Below are 16,128 nucleotides of genomic sequence, written 5' to 3'. Positions count from 1 at the left end.
GGTGAATCACTGCAGTTGTTAAGTGAATCACATCGTCATTAACAAATCAACTTTCCCCATTGACTTTGCTTATGAGGAGCTGGCTGGGAAGACCACAAATGGTGATCGTGTGTCCCTGGGATGCTACAGCCATCATAAATAAATGCAGGTTGCCAAGTGCCCGAATTTTGATCATGTGATTGTGGGGAATAGTTGTAAATGCAATGACTACTCATAAGTCACTTTTTTTTTAGTACCATTATAATTTGGAGCAGTCACTAAATGAATGGTTGTAAATTGAGTACTACCTGTAGTTTCAAATCTCACTTAAGTAAGCAAATGGCATTCTTCATCAGCTTGTTAGCCTCACTGTTAATAATACCTCTTTCCTTTCATCGGCCTGGAAAGCTTTTCCCCCAAAGTAGAAGGTGCTACTTTTCTTTCAAGGAAGAAACAGAAATTCAGTCACCAGACCTGAAGATTCTCTCAAGATGGGCGAAATTAAAATTGGCAGAACAGATGGTTGATGTGCAGTGTCCAGAGAAGAGCACTAATCAAAGGGGAAGCTAATCTTAACATTTGTATACCTCTAATACTAATTTTTCCATACCTGTTTACATTTCTGCTGAAATCCATGTTCCAGGCTTAGTTTACCGTGTCTGACCACCTTCTTCTCCATTGGGGTAGGAGGAGGTCCGCCAGGCTGTGACTCCAGCAGAACCCGTCCAGTACTACTTCACTCTGGCCCAGCAGCCAGCAGCTGTCCAGGTGCAGGGCCAGCAGACGGGCCAGCAGACAACCACCTCCACCACCACAATCCAGCCTGGGCAGATTATCATCGCCCAGCCTCAGCAAGGACAGGTTGGTATGCAGGTCTTTCATGGCTCTTGCACGCTGAATTTGAGAGCAAGTGGAAAGTGGCATCGGGCACCCTCTGATTTGCAAAGGAGACATGGGCTGAGATCAAGGCAGCATGTTAAAGTTAACAAAATGCAATATTCTACATTGCATTTTGTGGCATTCAAACAAACAAAAAACTCCCCAAGGCATTATGGCTTAATATATAGACCAGGTTCTTTCAGTATGCTGTGGTTGCATCAATCTCATGATGTTGGCAAAACTGCAAGTCTTAAGACTCAGGTCAACTGCTTAGACTTGCAGATGGAAGAACTACCCAATGCGGGTGGGGAGGGAATGGAAGTATGATCAGGTTTCTCGTTGCCTGAAGACAGCTTTGCTGCAGACCCTGTTCTCCCTCCCCGATCATATGGGCTGGGACTACATGGAATTAGAGTTGCAGGAACATCTGTCTGACCTTATGTTGTCCATGTCTCCTGTAGTTTAGTTATTGGAGCAGATCCATAGGCTGTACCTATAGTACACCAGTGAGGAGAAACCAGTACTCTCTTCATTAATGCTGACAGTCATTTTGGAACGGGTAATCCTGACTGCTCCTGTTTTACAAGATCAGACTGGAACTTCCTTTTCATTTCATTCAAGTCCATCTTTGGCTGTGGAAGCTCCCTAGATGATGTTTGGCCATTATTATTGCTTGCCAAAGTTGTTCTCAAGGGGAAAAATTGGAGCAGTGTCTTGGATGCCACCTTGAAATACTGAAGGAAGAACAGGATATAATTTGAATTTTAAAAGAATGAAATATGGAAAATCTTTTGCTTTCAAAGTATTAGCATCTGAATTTTTGAATAAATGCCCTTCCTGCTGTCTTGAGCCTTTTTTGTCTCAAAGATTGTTTGCGCTCCAAGCGCTCCATGGCATGGGACCGGGATATTTACGGGACCGCCTACTGCCATCGATAACCTCCCATCGACCTGTGTGCTCCCACAGAGAGGGCCTCCTCAAGGTGCTGTCGGCCAGACAATGTCGGCTGGCGACCCCCAGGGGGAAGCGTTCTCCGTGGGAGCTCCGGCCCTGTGGAATGAACTTCCCGTTGGGCTACGACTTCTCCCTGATCTTCGGACCTTTAAGCGCGAGCTCAAAACTTTCTTTTTTCATCAAGCAGGGCTGGCCTGATACAATTTTAAATTGAATGTTTTAATGGGATTTTAAGGGGATTAATTTTATTTATGACTTTTATTCAAAATTTTTAAATTTTTCAGCGTAATTGAATTAGATTTTTAATGGTTATTGTATTTTAAACTGTCGATATTTATGTTTTATTTCTGCTGTACACCGCCCTGAGTCTTCGGAGAAGGGCGGTATAAAAATATAAATAATAAAATAATAAATAAATAAATAAATTGTGACAATGAACAGAGAGAGTATTTCCACTTGCTTGCTGTCCTGAGATTGGTTGTCTGGTCCTGGTCATGTTGCAAGACACAAGTATAGCTGATCAATGTATCTGAGATGTCCTCCATCTTCTCTTGTGCACCTCTCTTCTTTCAGACCACTCCTGTAACCATGCAGGTAGGAGAAGGGCAACAGGTGCAGATCGTTCAGGCCCAGCCACAGGGGCAAACCCAGCCGGCGCAAAGTGGGACCGCGCCAACGATGCAGGTCATGCAGCAAATCATCACCAACACGGGCGAAATCCAGCAGATACCGGTCAGAGTTAAAATTGGTCTAAAAGTTATAGAAGCCCTGGGCTTGATTTGAGAAGGGAGTTGTGGACAACTGCTGGGATGTTCCAAGGGAATGGCAAAAATATGGTGGCTATGTTGGTATCCTCTCCTGCAGAAACCCCTGGATGACCAACACTAGTCCTCTCTTGCTGGCTAGACTGGGTTCTTGACTGCATCTTGACTGCCAAGTTCTAGAGCAGGGGTGTCTAGCCTTGACAACTTTAAGACTTGTGGACTTCAGTTCCCAGAATTCCCTGCTAGCTATTCTGAAGATTTGAAGGCTACAGGTCTTAAAGTTGCCAAGGTTGGACGCCTCCTTTCAAGAGAGAAAGCCCATTCTAAAAAGCAGCTCGTTCAAACCTTTGCTGAAGCCACTTCTCTCCTCCACACTTGTCAGCTCAGCTTCTTGACTTTCTTTCTCCCCTCCCTTCATTCTCATCTTGTGAAACGGTTTTACATTATTTTACATTACTGATCTCTCTGATCGGTCGCAGACGGTGTTGACAGGAGGGCAGAGGTCGACCCCGAAGCACCTCACTTGGGGGGTGCCGCAGGGGTCGATTCTCTCGCCTCTCCTGTTCAACATCTATATGAAGCCACTGGGTGAGATCATCAGTGGTTTCGGTATGAGTTACCAACTGTACGCTGATGATACTCAGCTGTACTTTTCCACACCGGGCCACCCCAACGAAGCTGTCAAAGTGCTGTCCTGGTGCTTGGAGGCCGTACGGGTCTGGATGGGGAGAAACAGGCTCAACTCAATCCCTCCAAGACAGAGTGGCTGTGGATGCCGGCACCCCGGTACAGTCAGCTGCAATTGCGGCTGACTGTTGGGGGCGAGTCATTGGCCCCAATGGAAGGGGTGCGTAACTTGGGCGTTCTCCTTGATGGACGGCTGTCCTTTGAAGATCATTTGACGGCCGTCTCCAGGAGAGCTTTTTACCAGGTTCGCCTGGTTCGCCATTGCACCCCTTCCTGGACCGGGATGCCTTATGCACGGTCACTCATGCTCTCGTGACATCTCGCCTGGATTACTGCAATGCTCTCTACATGGGGCTTCCCTTGAGGAGCACCCGGAGGCTCCAGTTAGTCCAGAATGCGGCTGCGCGGGTGATAGAGGGAGCCCCTCGTGGCTCCCGTATAACACCCATCCTGCGCAGACTGCACTGGCTACCTGTGGCCTTCCGGGTGCGCTTCAAGGTTTTGGTGACCACCTTTAAAGCGCTCCATGGCTTAGGGCCGGGCTACTTACGGGACCGTCTGCTGCCACCGATTGCCTCCCACCGACCCGTGCGCTCTCACAGGAAGGGACTCCTTAGGGTGCCGACAGCCAGGCAGTGCCGACTGGCGACACCCAGGGGAAGGGCCTTCTCTGTGGGGGCTCCCACCCTCTGGAATGAACTTCCCCCAGGACTCCGTCAACTTCCTGACCTTCGAACCTTCCGCCGCGAGCTTAAAACACATCTATTTATTTGTGCAGGACTGGACTAGAATTTTAATTTTAAAATTAATTTTAATGGGGTTTTATCATTTTAATCGTAATTTTAAATTTTGGCCTATTTAAATAAGTTTTTTAATTAGTGTTTTATCTTGTATTATATTTGTATTTTTATCGGGCTGTAAACCGCCCCGAGTCCTTCGGGAGATAGGGCGGTATAAAAAAAAAATTTGATTAAATAATTATATTCTCAGTTAACATTTAAAGTCGCACCATCACCAGGGCCGCACAGATATTTGCAAAACATTCCATGCTTATTTTCATAACCAGGCCGGTTTTGAAGGTCTCTCTCCAAACTGCCCCTTCCAGCTTTTCCACTCTTATTTTTAACAAGTGGTTTCCCAGACAGAAGCTCCATGGTGGTGTGCACCAGAGCAGTAACTCGAAGCCCTTAATGTCTGTGTTGTCCATTTTAAGTTAGTTATTCTAGTTAAAATCTAACCAGGGCCTCTGCTTGCAAACAGCCTTTCTCCCTGCAGGCATATTTCAGTGCCTTCAGAAAGACAGCTGTAAAGAAGCTTTCGCTCGCAGAAAGTTTGTAACAGGGGGGCTGCCCTTTGCCTTTAGGGACTGGTTATTTGGGGAGAAAAAAAAATCCCAGATGTTAGAGAAGTCAATGGAGGGACAAGGTCCAAGGCTGTAATTTCTGCTCGAGGAGATTTGGAGCATCAGTGACAGATTGTCTAAAGATCGTCTCCACCTGTTCCTTGATTAAAAGATGCTGTCCTGAGCACAATATAATTGTGTTCTGTACAAATACAGCAGGGTGGGCAGGAGGTTAACTATTTCTAAATGTAGTGAGGTTGTTCTAAGACACAGCTGAGCAAGTTTTTTGTTTTTTTTATGCTGTACGTTTTAAAACACAAAAGGAAGAACCTGAGAAATCCAGCAATGACACCCCGACATCACCAGAGGGGGTAGATTGAGATTCCTGGCATCAAAACCATTGCCTTAAGCATACACCAGATTTACTTTTTAAAATGCCATTGTTTCATTTTTAAAAAAAGAAAATGTCATTATGCCGCTGAAAATCAATGATTAGACACCATATTTTGGTGGCACAATTCTGGGAAAGTGTCACAATGGGGCAGGGTTTGCATTAATCAGAAAATTAGGAATCAAGTTGGGTTCTTTCAGGTTTGAAAAAAAAGTATGGATATCTGCACCATAGGTGATTCGTCTTTCCACTTAATTTCATCTCAAAGTTTTTACATTGTTGAACTTGTGATTTATGGTTTTGATGAACCGAAAAAATATACAGAAGACTATAGAAATAAAAACAAAAGTTGTGATTGTAGAGCATAAGGTAAATTTAGGTTTTTGCTTATAGCTGCTGTAAAAGAGAATAGGACGTTAAGATAGTAGGAAGAAGCAACGTTTCTACACCCCAAGCACATGTGTTTATGGTTTCATCTTTGGTCTTATTATGTCATCTTCCTGTATAATCTCTCCAAGCATCTCTGGGAAACGAGAGGCTAGTTCTGTTTTCAGGTGACCAATTCTGTGTCCTCTTTCTCCCTCCTGCTGTTTTTAGGTCCAACTTAATGCCGGACAGCTGCAGTATATCCGCTTAGCTCAGCCTGTGTCTGGAACTCAGGTGGTCCAGGGCCAGATCCAGACGCTTGCAGCCAACACGCAGCAGGTATCGGCTGACCTCCCGGGTTTCTTGAGAAGAGCTGTTAAAATACCCCTGACCCTTTGAAAAACGAATTGATTTCTCCAGATAACAGCCACTGAAACTAGGGGTCATGGGAGGAGTTCTGATCTTGAATTTCTGCTGACTACTGCCTTCTCGCTCCCTCCCACCCCCATCCCCCGCTTTTTAAAAAGCAAACCTCAACCATTTGGAGAAGTTGTATTAACCCTGCTCCTTTGCATATGGAATCGGAAAAAATCTATGGCTCAGAGCTATTGTCATAAATCTGCCCAGACACAAGGTTTTTTATGTTTGTTTAGCTGTGAAAAATATAAATCATGCTTTGTTTGGTAAACACCCTGTTTCAGGGGCATCTATTGTGGGGTGTCAAAGAAGGTGGATGCAGCTACATCTTGACTTTTTTGACACCCTTCCTCCCCTTGGACATCACTCTTCTCAATAAATGCCTCGTGTAGGTTAAAAATGAAATAATACTATGCTAAAAGGCCTGATGTTTGGAGCCTGGAATCCAAAATCTCTTTCCTACTTCAAAACTTTATTCAGCTTTCAGCAAATTTAGTGAAACTCCGTTCCTTTTTTCCCCCCTCCCAGGCCTTTGTTATCGGTCAGCTTTTCTGTTTGAGCCACCTGCCAGCCTTCATGTTGCCATTCTTTCCCTTCAGGCGCCGTATCTAATTTCCCCAGCTTTGCAAAACCTTTTTTAGTAACTGCTAAATGAATTCATTAAAAGCAGTACTTTTGTTTAGGTCCTGGCTAAGAGTAGCCTTCACCTCTTTCGGATCTGGATACTTCATTGTCTGCAACCTGGGATCTGCCTTGATTAATATCAAATGTCTGTCTTCCCTTTCCTCTTTCCTCTTTCCCTTTCCTAACACATACCTACAATCTCTTTTCTCAAAAAGGGTGTGCCTTCAATTATCTTTGTGTCCCGGATGCCCAGTTTCTACAGTCATGGAATTTCAGACCTTGCTTATTGAAGGCGATTTATTTGGAAAAGTTCACAGCTATATCTATAAATAGGCGTGTTGCTCAACAGACTGTCTAAATGGCTTGTGTATTGTGCCCAATTGCACCGTCAAAAAGAACTCTAGTGGTCACACACACACACACGCCTTTTATCCTCAATTATGTGGGGAATATTACTTTTGACAGGGTCTTAAACCTCCTTTGAAGGAATATTTATTTCTATTGGTAGGCAAATTTGTTTGGGAAATAAATAATGAAAACCACAAATTGCGAGGGGTTCACAAGAGAAAGAGCAGGCCAAGAGGTTGAAGGGGTCTCTTATGTTTTGCAGTTCCTCTTTTGCATTTATTTTAAATTGTGATTCCTTCTTGATCAGAGAGTTGCAAATGTCATCCATGCATGTCTTTTCCAGATTGCGCAGACAGACGTTCAACAGGGGCAGCAGCAGTTCAGCCAGTTTACCGATGGACAGGTATATGTCTTTGCATTTGGGGCTGGGCAGAGGGGTGGTTGCTGGAGCTGCTTGGCATGGTCAATTTCTCCTGAAGGAAGCCAGTTTCTTGGGAGGGTTGTTGACCCAACAGGAAGAAGCCAGGGACATCATTATGTGGATTATACGATATTTACCCTATTAATTTGTTCTGCTCATTGAGAACTACCTTGGAGTACAGTTAGCTAAACTGACTGATTAAAGAAAAAAAAACACAATACTTTTATTTGTCCTTGGAAAATGCTTTTAGACTTTGTGCTTGAGGTGAGGAAAATATGAAACTTTGATTTTGGGTTTTCCCAATTAGATAAGTTTGTTGTTTCAGAAATGGCTGGTCTATGTAGAAGTAAAAAGTTGAGGTTTGATATCATTATCTTATTCTACTGCACCAAAGGGAGTTGGAAGTCAACACCTTTTCTTTCTTTTCCCCTTTTTCCTACAATTTTTCCTTCCCGTTTCCACCTAATCTTTCTACTATTTTCTTTTGTATTTTATATTATAAATTAATTTTAAAAAAGGAGAGAACTAGCTTGGAGTTTCATGCTTCGAATGCTCATCGGCAGTTCAGGGGACTGAGTAAAGTTGTGAGTTTTTCCCAGTTGAGGGCTATTATAGAAGAAGGTGTTTGTAGATATTATTAGCAGTGTATTAATGAAGTGAACTGTTGTCTCTCTAAGAGGGTACAGTGCACACCATGCCTTGAAGGATCTACCAGAAACAGTTTCACAAGCTTTTCTTTGCTTCTTCCCTCCCAGCAACTCTACCAGATCCAACAAGTGACTATGCCTGCCGGTCAAGATATCACCCAACCTATGTTCATCCAGTCCACCAATCAGACGACAGATGGACAGGCGCCACAGGTCACAGGAGACTGATCAGCTCCAGCTGGAAGCTTTCCTGATGTGGCAGAATTCATAGCGACTTGATTGATGATTCCCACTGATCAAGTCCAGAAGCAGCCTTTAACTAGTCCATTCCCTCCCCACCATGTGTCTTCATTGATAGAAAGATGTTAAGAGTTGTGATCAGCATTACATCAACTGCTTACGTTGGCTGGGAGGAGAGGATGTCACAGGAACTGACTACAATGCAATATATGTATTTCTTTATATAATTTTTGAATTCTGTGTTCCTCAATAGTTCCACTTCGACCATTTTATAGAGGGCTCTGCAGGCAGTGCAAGGCCTTCTCATTTCTCTGTGGTCTGGGATCTTTCCTTTGTCCTTTCTGTTTTCCCGTCCATTACATTTGAAATCAAAAAAATCTTTATCCTGTTTCATCCCTGAATTGTGCATATCGTATTATCATTAAGTCTGAAAGTGTGTTAATGTGTACATGTGTATATACAGTGCGTGCGTGTGTGTAAGAGAGAATGGGCAGAGAGATTCCTCTTTTTTTTTTAATGTTCCAAATCCAGGTGCTGCTAACTGCAGCTCCTAAGTATGAAAATTAGCAGGAAAAACCCAGCTTTTCCTTTATGAACCTATTTTCTAAAGGCATTAAATTTGGCCTCAAACTATTTTGGAATGACTTAAGGGGATTTGGACGTCCAAATGCAATGTATTGGGTAATGGTATAAAATTCAGCCGATGCATGTTTTTAAAAAAATGCATGAAATGCAATAAACCTTTTTTTTCTATAATATTCTATACTCTGTGTTTTTCTCACCTCAGCTCATCAGATGATCCTAATCCAGAACAGGTTCTGCTTTGCCAGGTTTAGAATTGCCAAAATGCTTCAGAATCTGCCCAAATTCTATGGAATGATATATTTTAGGTTGGTGCTAAAGAAACTTTAGATATGGGTAAACCCCAATCTCATTTTTATTCCCCATTTCTTGGTTACCTAACTTTGGGCCACCACTTTGCTGCATTGCAAGTTCCATTCTAGGAAAGAACAATGGAAATTGTTTTTTGGGGATGCATAAAAAGGAGGAATCCTTCAGAATAACTCTCAATGCCTTTTAAGGAATAATGATGGCAACTGTCTGGTTTTTCACTTCATCTCCAGCCATTTAATAGAATAGAATAGAATAGAATTTTTATTGGCCAAGTGTGATTGGACACACAAGGAATTTGTCTTGGTGCATATGCTCTCAGTGTACATAAAAGAAAAGATACGTTCATCAAGGTACAACATTTACAACACAATTGATGATCAATATATCAATATAAATCATAAGGATAATTAAAGTTACTTTAAAAAAAATAAATTGGGGGGCGGTTCTCGGCAGAGGATGTTATGAACCCAGGATGTAGTGGTGCCATTGAATGCACAGTTTCTCATTTTAGTAGGGATTGGACAGTTGTAGCTTTAAATGCGGTTGGGTTACTGGTAGAATTCTTCTCACAGTGGCCTTCACTTGAGGGAACATTAAGAGATGAAGAAAGGGAGAGGAATTTCCTACACTGACATGTGTTTTTTTGCAGGCATCCAGTATGTGTTGAGGGAGCTACTTCAACAGTATAGGGAAATGTGTTTGGTAGTCAGTTACTGCACTTGAATAATCTTGAAAGCTACCCAAGGATCAGTAAATACGGCCTGCTGTTCGCATTTCCTTACCCCAACAAATTAAGAGGGGCAAAACGAGGTAATTTAGCTTACCTAAGCTAAATTAGCTCCAGGCATCGCATTGTGATTTTGGTTCAGACTTAGCATGTGAACTCAGCTAGCTGTCCCTTGTAAATAAATTGTGGTTAAGCTCAATGTGTGACTCTCATCATAAACCCAAGAGAATTAGCTCCAAACCAATGAGCACTTAATTGGGAGTCAGTCCCATTGGAATCTGTTTGGATTGGATAGATTTGTTTTTAGCGTTTCCCTGTAAAAGTTTTAACAATCTCTTTGTCTGCCAGAAACCTTTGCTGTATCTAATTAACCTCTTGCGTGTTTTCAAAATAATCTCAGTACAATTCTCCTGGGTGAATTAACCGACAGGTCTCCAGTTGTGTTTTGCTACTGTAGTAACAGGATGTGGCCAGAGGATTATTTCAGAAATAATCTTGTGAGTACCACCAGAGGGCAGTAGATTCTCTATTCTGGGTCTGTTTTTTGTTTCTTAGTAAGGTCTGTTGTATTAATCTGCATCTGGTTTGTGTAACAGTCAGACTTTGTCAGACCAATACACAAGTTAGCAGTGGCGGATGAGCAGTTCTTTCAATAACCATGTTTCTTGCTTGGTGATCATAGGAAATTGGATTTTTAAAATTTTTGCTGTGATCTCTTTTTTTTTACCAGTACTTGGAATGCAAGGGTTGGCAAAAAGTCTCTCTGGATGGCCTTTCCCATAAGTTCAAAAGACATGTGTAGGAGGGTGCAGAGTGGTTCTCTAGTAACTGTACCCCCACCCCCCAAATCTATTGTAGTTAAGGAGTCCATAAGTAGAAATTGATGAGCTTGAAAGGAACTTCAATGTAAGGAAAACTAGGTTGTCTAATTCTGAAAGTTGGAGCTGGCCCATTGTTAATATTCCTGGCTGTGCTCGAGAGAATTATTAAGAATAATTAAAAGAATGGAATGGAATGGAATGGAATAGAGAATTGGAATAGGAATAGGAGTAATAGAATAGCTCCAAGATCCCTTCCAACTCTGTTAATTCATAGAGGTACTCTGGAGCCAGCAAAATGCAGAGAAGTAATTCATGTGGCTGGAACAGGGCACAATCACCACGTTTAATCAAATAGCAATAGCACTTAGACCTATATGCCACTTCACAGTGCTTTACAGCCCTCTCTAAGCGGTTTACAAAGTCAACATATTGCCCCCAAACAAACTGGGTCCTCATTTTACCGACCTCAGAAAGTTGGAAGGCTGAGTCAACCTTGAGTCTGGTGAGATTCGAACTGCCAAATTGCAGGCAGCCGGCAGTACTGCACTCCAAGGTTGACTCAGCCTTCCATCCTTTATAAGGTAGGTAAAATGAGGACCCAGATTGTTGGGGGGGGCAATAAGTTGACTTTGTATATAAATATACAAATAGGATGAGACTATTGCCTTACACAATGTAAGCCGCCCTGAGTCTTCGGAGAAGGGCGGGATATAAATTCAAATTAAAAAAAAACACCACTGAATTTGAGTTGAAAGCTAACTGATGCAGAGTAAATGGTCACAATTATCATGAGAATATGGACTTCAGATCTGGGTTTTGTACCTTGGCTCAACTGTATATGTGGCTTAAAAACCAGTGGTTAAATTCATATTTTGCAAGACTGGTGAAGCAAGAGCAAACCATCCACATCATACATTAATGCAACATTTGAACTTGTCTCCTGTGTTCTTTTCATTAATGAATGTAGACTAAATTATCAAGATCGCCTGAATGTTGATTGCAGAATAAATCAATGTAGAAAGCAAGAAAGGAACACACAGCAATATAGACATTTGTGGGGTTTGAATCAAGAAGCATAAACCTGACTTCTGTAGTGAAAATGGTAACACAGCAGCTCTGGTCATTTGAACTCTGGCTAAGTTGACTCTTTCTCTGGAGTGTATCAACTAAAACCACACTGAAACTTTTTTAAAAATTTGAATTCAGACCCAGGGATAATAGCAAATCCCTCAATGCGTCACTCAGCTGCCAGGTGTTGGAGAGAGATTGTCCCAGTCAGGAGGAGGGTTCAAGCAGGGAATCTATCTGGAATCCTTATGTAGACACAAGAGAGCAAAGCTCAATTCCCCTTGAATGCCACTGAACCTTATTTAGTCTCCCAGGTAATTTGAGAAGATTGCTGTGAAATAAGCATTGAGCAATAAAGTAGCTAGCTTATACTCTAGACTTATGGGTCTGGTTGCTTGTGCTGACATTAGATCATTAAAAATCAAGAAGAGGTAGGGGCAAAACAATTGTTTGGTTGACTGGGAATATCAGACTATCTCTTTAGCTTCTAGCCACTTCTTGTCTCTCATGGTGGCCTATCAGATGTACCAAGAAGTCCACAAAGGAGAGATCAAGGAATTAATAAGAACAACTAAAATGTTGGGTGAATGAATGTAAGTCACTAAATAACAATTAATTTTATTCAATAAATCTGTAACTGATTTTGGAACCCTCGTATTTCTTCAAGAAGTCTGTATTATGCATCAGTACAATGGATGAATGCAACCACTGCCTACATGGGAGCAAAAAAAAGATATTTTGCAAAGAAGTAGCGTCATCTATGCCATTAGAGTCTCTTCTTCTGAATGAATAAGAATCGCTAAGAATAAGAACGCAACACGAAAAGTCTAATAAGTCTGGCGGCCCCCAGGGGAAGGGCCTTCTCTGTTGGAGCTCCTACGCTCTGGAATGAACTTCCCCCCCGGTTTACGTCAATTGCCTGATCTTCGGACCTTTCGGCGTGAGCTGAAAACACACCTATTTATTCAAGCGGGACTGGATTGAAATTTTATTGGGGTATTTATGTTTTAAGATTTTAAATGGTTTTAAAATTTCGGCCACATTATAATATTTCTTTTTAACTTCTTTTTAATGTTTATATATTGAATTTTTACTTGGCTGTACACCGCCCTGAGTCCTCCGGGAGAAGGGCAGTATAAAAATCGAAATAAATAAATAAATAAATAAATAAATAAATAATAATATTGACTGCATACCAGCAGCAAAAGTCTCTTTCCTGACCAAGCCAGCAAAATTACAATGATAGAATTGTCTCTCAGACAGTCTTCAACTTAACTACCATTCTTTTAAGGACAGCAAGTTACTACCTATCCTCCAGTTATGACTATCACACCTCTTCTTTGGTCACCTGATCACAATTTGGGCACATGGCAACCATTTTGCATTTAAAACAGTGGCAGTGTTTTGTGGCCATATGTTTGCAACCTTCCCATCTGGCTTCCAACAAGAAAAGTCTATTGGGATTCACTTAATGACCATGCGCTTCATTTAATGACCACAGTAAAATTGACCTAAAATCAGGCCCAATCATGTGATGATTCGTTTAATGACCACATTGTTTCAAGAAGTTTAATCGCCAAAAGCTCTGATAAGCCGACATTACAAGTATATATCTATATAAGAAAGGAACCGGAAAATACCTCACAGGAGCAGCTGAAGGCAACTCCTAAAAAGGCAGAAAATGCACCTCAGAATAATCCTGCCAATACAGCAGACATAACCACTATAATATCTTCCCTTTTCATATTACATAAAACACTGTAAACTAACACGTAATAAAAACATTATAAAACATAAACATTCTAAAACGTAAAAATTCCAATACATTATAAAACCTTACAATAAAAGCTGTATTGTTGAATTAAAACTATATTATTAAAAACATAGCATATGAAGAAGACACTCTGTAAGAGTTCCGATGATTAAAACATTATAAAACCATATTAAACATGAACATAAAACAAAACATTGTAAAAGGGAACAATGTCAACACTTTCTATAGATTAAGTCTGTCAGGTGGTCGTGAACATCTGCCGCTACGAGTGACAACTGGCCCTCTTGTGCCAACTAGCTCTCTTTGTACTACGGGCTTCTCCGACCTCACTGAGGCCATTCGGCTCCTCTCGCCACTTACTGCGGTGTCTGGTGTTCGACTGCTATTGGGTATACACACTTGTCCCAAACTCTCATCAACATTGATCTGAGGCCCCATCCCTGTGCATTCCTTATTGTCAATGTGTAAGTGCAGCATGGTAATACCAGATGCATCTGGACTGTCCACAGGATATGTAAAATCTGGCTGCTCAGCTACATGTAAATCTACCCGATTGCGACAATATAGAGCTCCTTTAACGTCCACTAAATAGGAGCATGGAGCCACTTGTTGTAAGCAGCTACCCATTTTCCAGCGGCCTGTTCAATCTCCAGCCAGCGGTCTCATCTGAATCTGTTCCCCAATCTTCAATTCTGGAAGATCTCTAGCTGATTTGTCATATCTTGCCTTGACCACTTGTCTCTTCAGCCGTAACTTTCCTGGAACCCCTTGTATCACCGAGGGCTCAAGCAGTTTATCGCCACTGGGGTTGGGGTATTTATCCAATGCAAAATGGCTTTCCATGGGTCTTTACCTTAACTGTGAGCTTTCCTAGATAGATTCTTAATGATCTTCACACTGATTCAGCTTTGCTGTTAGCTTGTGGATGACGTGGTGAAGAGGTCATATGCTCAAATTCCCACTCAGTGGCAAATTTCCTAAATTGTAAGCTCATAAACTGAGGACCTTTATCTGAGATCACTTTATCTGGATGGTCATAACGTGCAAATTGAGCCTTGCATCTCTTAATGGTAGTCTCTGCTGAACAGTCCGTAAGGGGTTTGATTTCCCAAAAGTCAGAGTAATGATCAACTAATATTAGATATTCTTTTCCTGCATAGTTGAACAAATCCATACTAACAATCTGCCAAGGACGTGGTTGGTATCTCATGTCATGTCATCGTTTCTTTTTGTTGCGAATATGCATCTTCATTGCACTTCTGACACCATGTTTCAAGAAGTTTAATTGCCAAAAGCCCTGATAAGCCGACATTACAAGTATATATCTACATAAGGCAGGAACCGGAAATTACTTCACAGGAGCAGCTGAAGGCAACTCCTAAAAAGGCAGGAAATGCACCTCAAAATAATCCTGCCAAAACAGCAGACATAACCACTGTAACACACATCACTTAGTCACTTAGCAACCAAAATTCCAGCTGGAATTGTGGTCATCAGCTGAGGACTACCTGTATTATTAAGAAAATAGTCTGATTTTAAGGAAGATTTCACTGAAAGCGTAGAGCCTGGGCTTGATTCCTTCCCCTCTCCCTCTGAATTCACCTGTTGGGCTTTCAAAGCCCACCTGACCTTGATACCTCATTCCAAGAGTCAGACCTGGATGTCTCTCAGATTCTTCTTCCACGTCTAGATCAACCTTTAAATTTCCAGAAGGAAGCCACCGTCTTGGCTGTCAGGGTTCCAAGTAACAGACCCAATGCAATCAAAAGGCCAAGGTGCTCCTCAAAGTCCAAATTTATTAGGCAGGTCATATTGGCACATTTGGTAAAAACCCGACACTGAAGGTCCCGAGGTTTTCCCACCCAAATTAAAAATCAAAGTTCTTTCCCTCGGTCCACATGTCCATCACATGGTCCAACCAGGTCACATTCCCAACTCCAGTTGGTTTCAGTCTACACCTCCCCAGCACCTGATGAGAACATCCTTGGTTCCCAGGAGAAAGAATTTTATTTTGGCTACAAGTCCCCAGCTATCTCTACTCCCCCTCCCATTCCCACAGCTCCAACCAGCTTTGCTATGGCAGCCCTGAAGATGCTCCAAAATGGCTTCAGGGTTGACATTGGCTTTGTTCTTGGCCCCAAATAAGTCATTATCACAGGGGTAAAATGCTACCGGTTCATGTGACAATCAGCTGTGCCGTAGGGATTAGCTTCGCTAGAAAGCAGGAAATCCTGCTTTCCAGCAGAGCTAAATCACGCAGCACAGCTGTTCCACCCCCTGTTCTACTTACCTAGTTAAGTCTTCTTTTTCCCCACGAAGCGTGTGTTTGGCATGCACTGTGCCTGCGCACGCAGCGTGCTTTTGGCATGCATGCGCAGGCAGCGAACTGGTGGCGATCCAAGGAGGATTTCACCACGGCATCAATGGTGAAATCTGAATTGGTTTGCCACTAGTTCGCTGGCTGCGCATGTGCAGTACGTGCCAAAAGGAGGCTTGGGAAGGTAACATGGGGGGGGGGGAATCAGCTGTGGCGCACGAGCTTGAGAGCCTTTTAAAAAACTTTTTTAAAGCATTTTCTCCAGAACCAGTAGTAAAAAATGCTTTAAAAAGGTAAAAAAAAGTTCCGACAATCACAGCTTTGGAGCGCAATCATCAGAACTTTTTTAAAAACTTTTTTAAAGCATTTTTAAGTACTGGTTCCAGAGAACCAGTAGTAAAAAATGCTTTAAAAAGTTTTTTAAAAGTTCTGAAGATCAGCTGAGCGATGCGCAATTGTCAGAACTTT

General features: G+C 42.1%; 1 protein-coding gene across 1 annotated transcript in view; it reads left to right on the top strand.

The window, feature by feature from the left end:
• NFYC (nuclear transcription factor Y subunit gamma) overlaps positions 1–8,829 on the top strand; it is a 64,077-nt gene extending 55,248 nt beyond the window's left edge. Inside the window, exons 6-10 of the mRNA XM_058195821.1 lie at positions 667–840; positions 2,386–2,544; positions 5,594–5,701; positions 7,095–7,154; positions 7,928–8,829. Coding sequence (XP_058051804.1) covers positions 667–840; positions 2,386–2,544; positions 5,594–5,701; positions 7,095–7,154; positions 7,928–8,047 — 621 coding nt within the window. The 3' untranslated portion in view covers positions 8,048–8,829. The remainder of the gene's footprint in view (positions 1–666; positions 841–2,385; positions 2,545–5,593; positions 5,702–7,094; positions 7,155–7,927) is intronic.
• The last annotated feature ends 7,299 nt before the right edge of the window (positions 8,830–16,128 follow it).

This window comes from Ahaetulla prasina, chromosome 10, assembly GCF_028640845.1.
Source record: "Ahaetulla prasina isolate Xishuangbanna chromosome 10, ASM2864084v1, whole genome shotgun sequence".
NCBI classification, from domain to species: domain Eukaryota; kingdom Metazoa; phylum Chordata; class Lepidosauria; order Squamata; family Colubridae; genus Ahaetulla; species Ahaetulla prasina.
The sequence above is the reverse complement of the archived record's forward strand: the minus strand, read 5'-3'. Positions and strand labels throughout refer to the sequence as shown.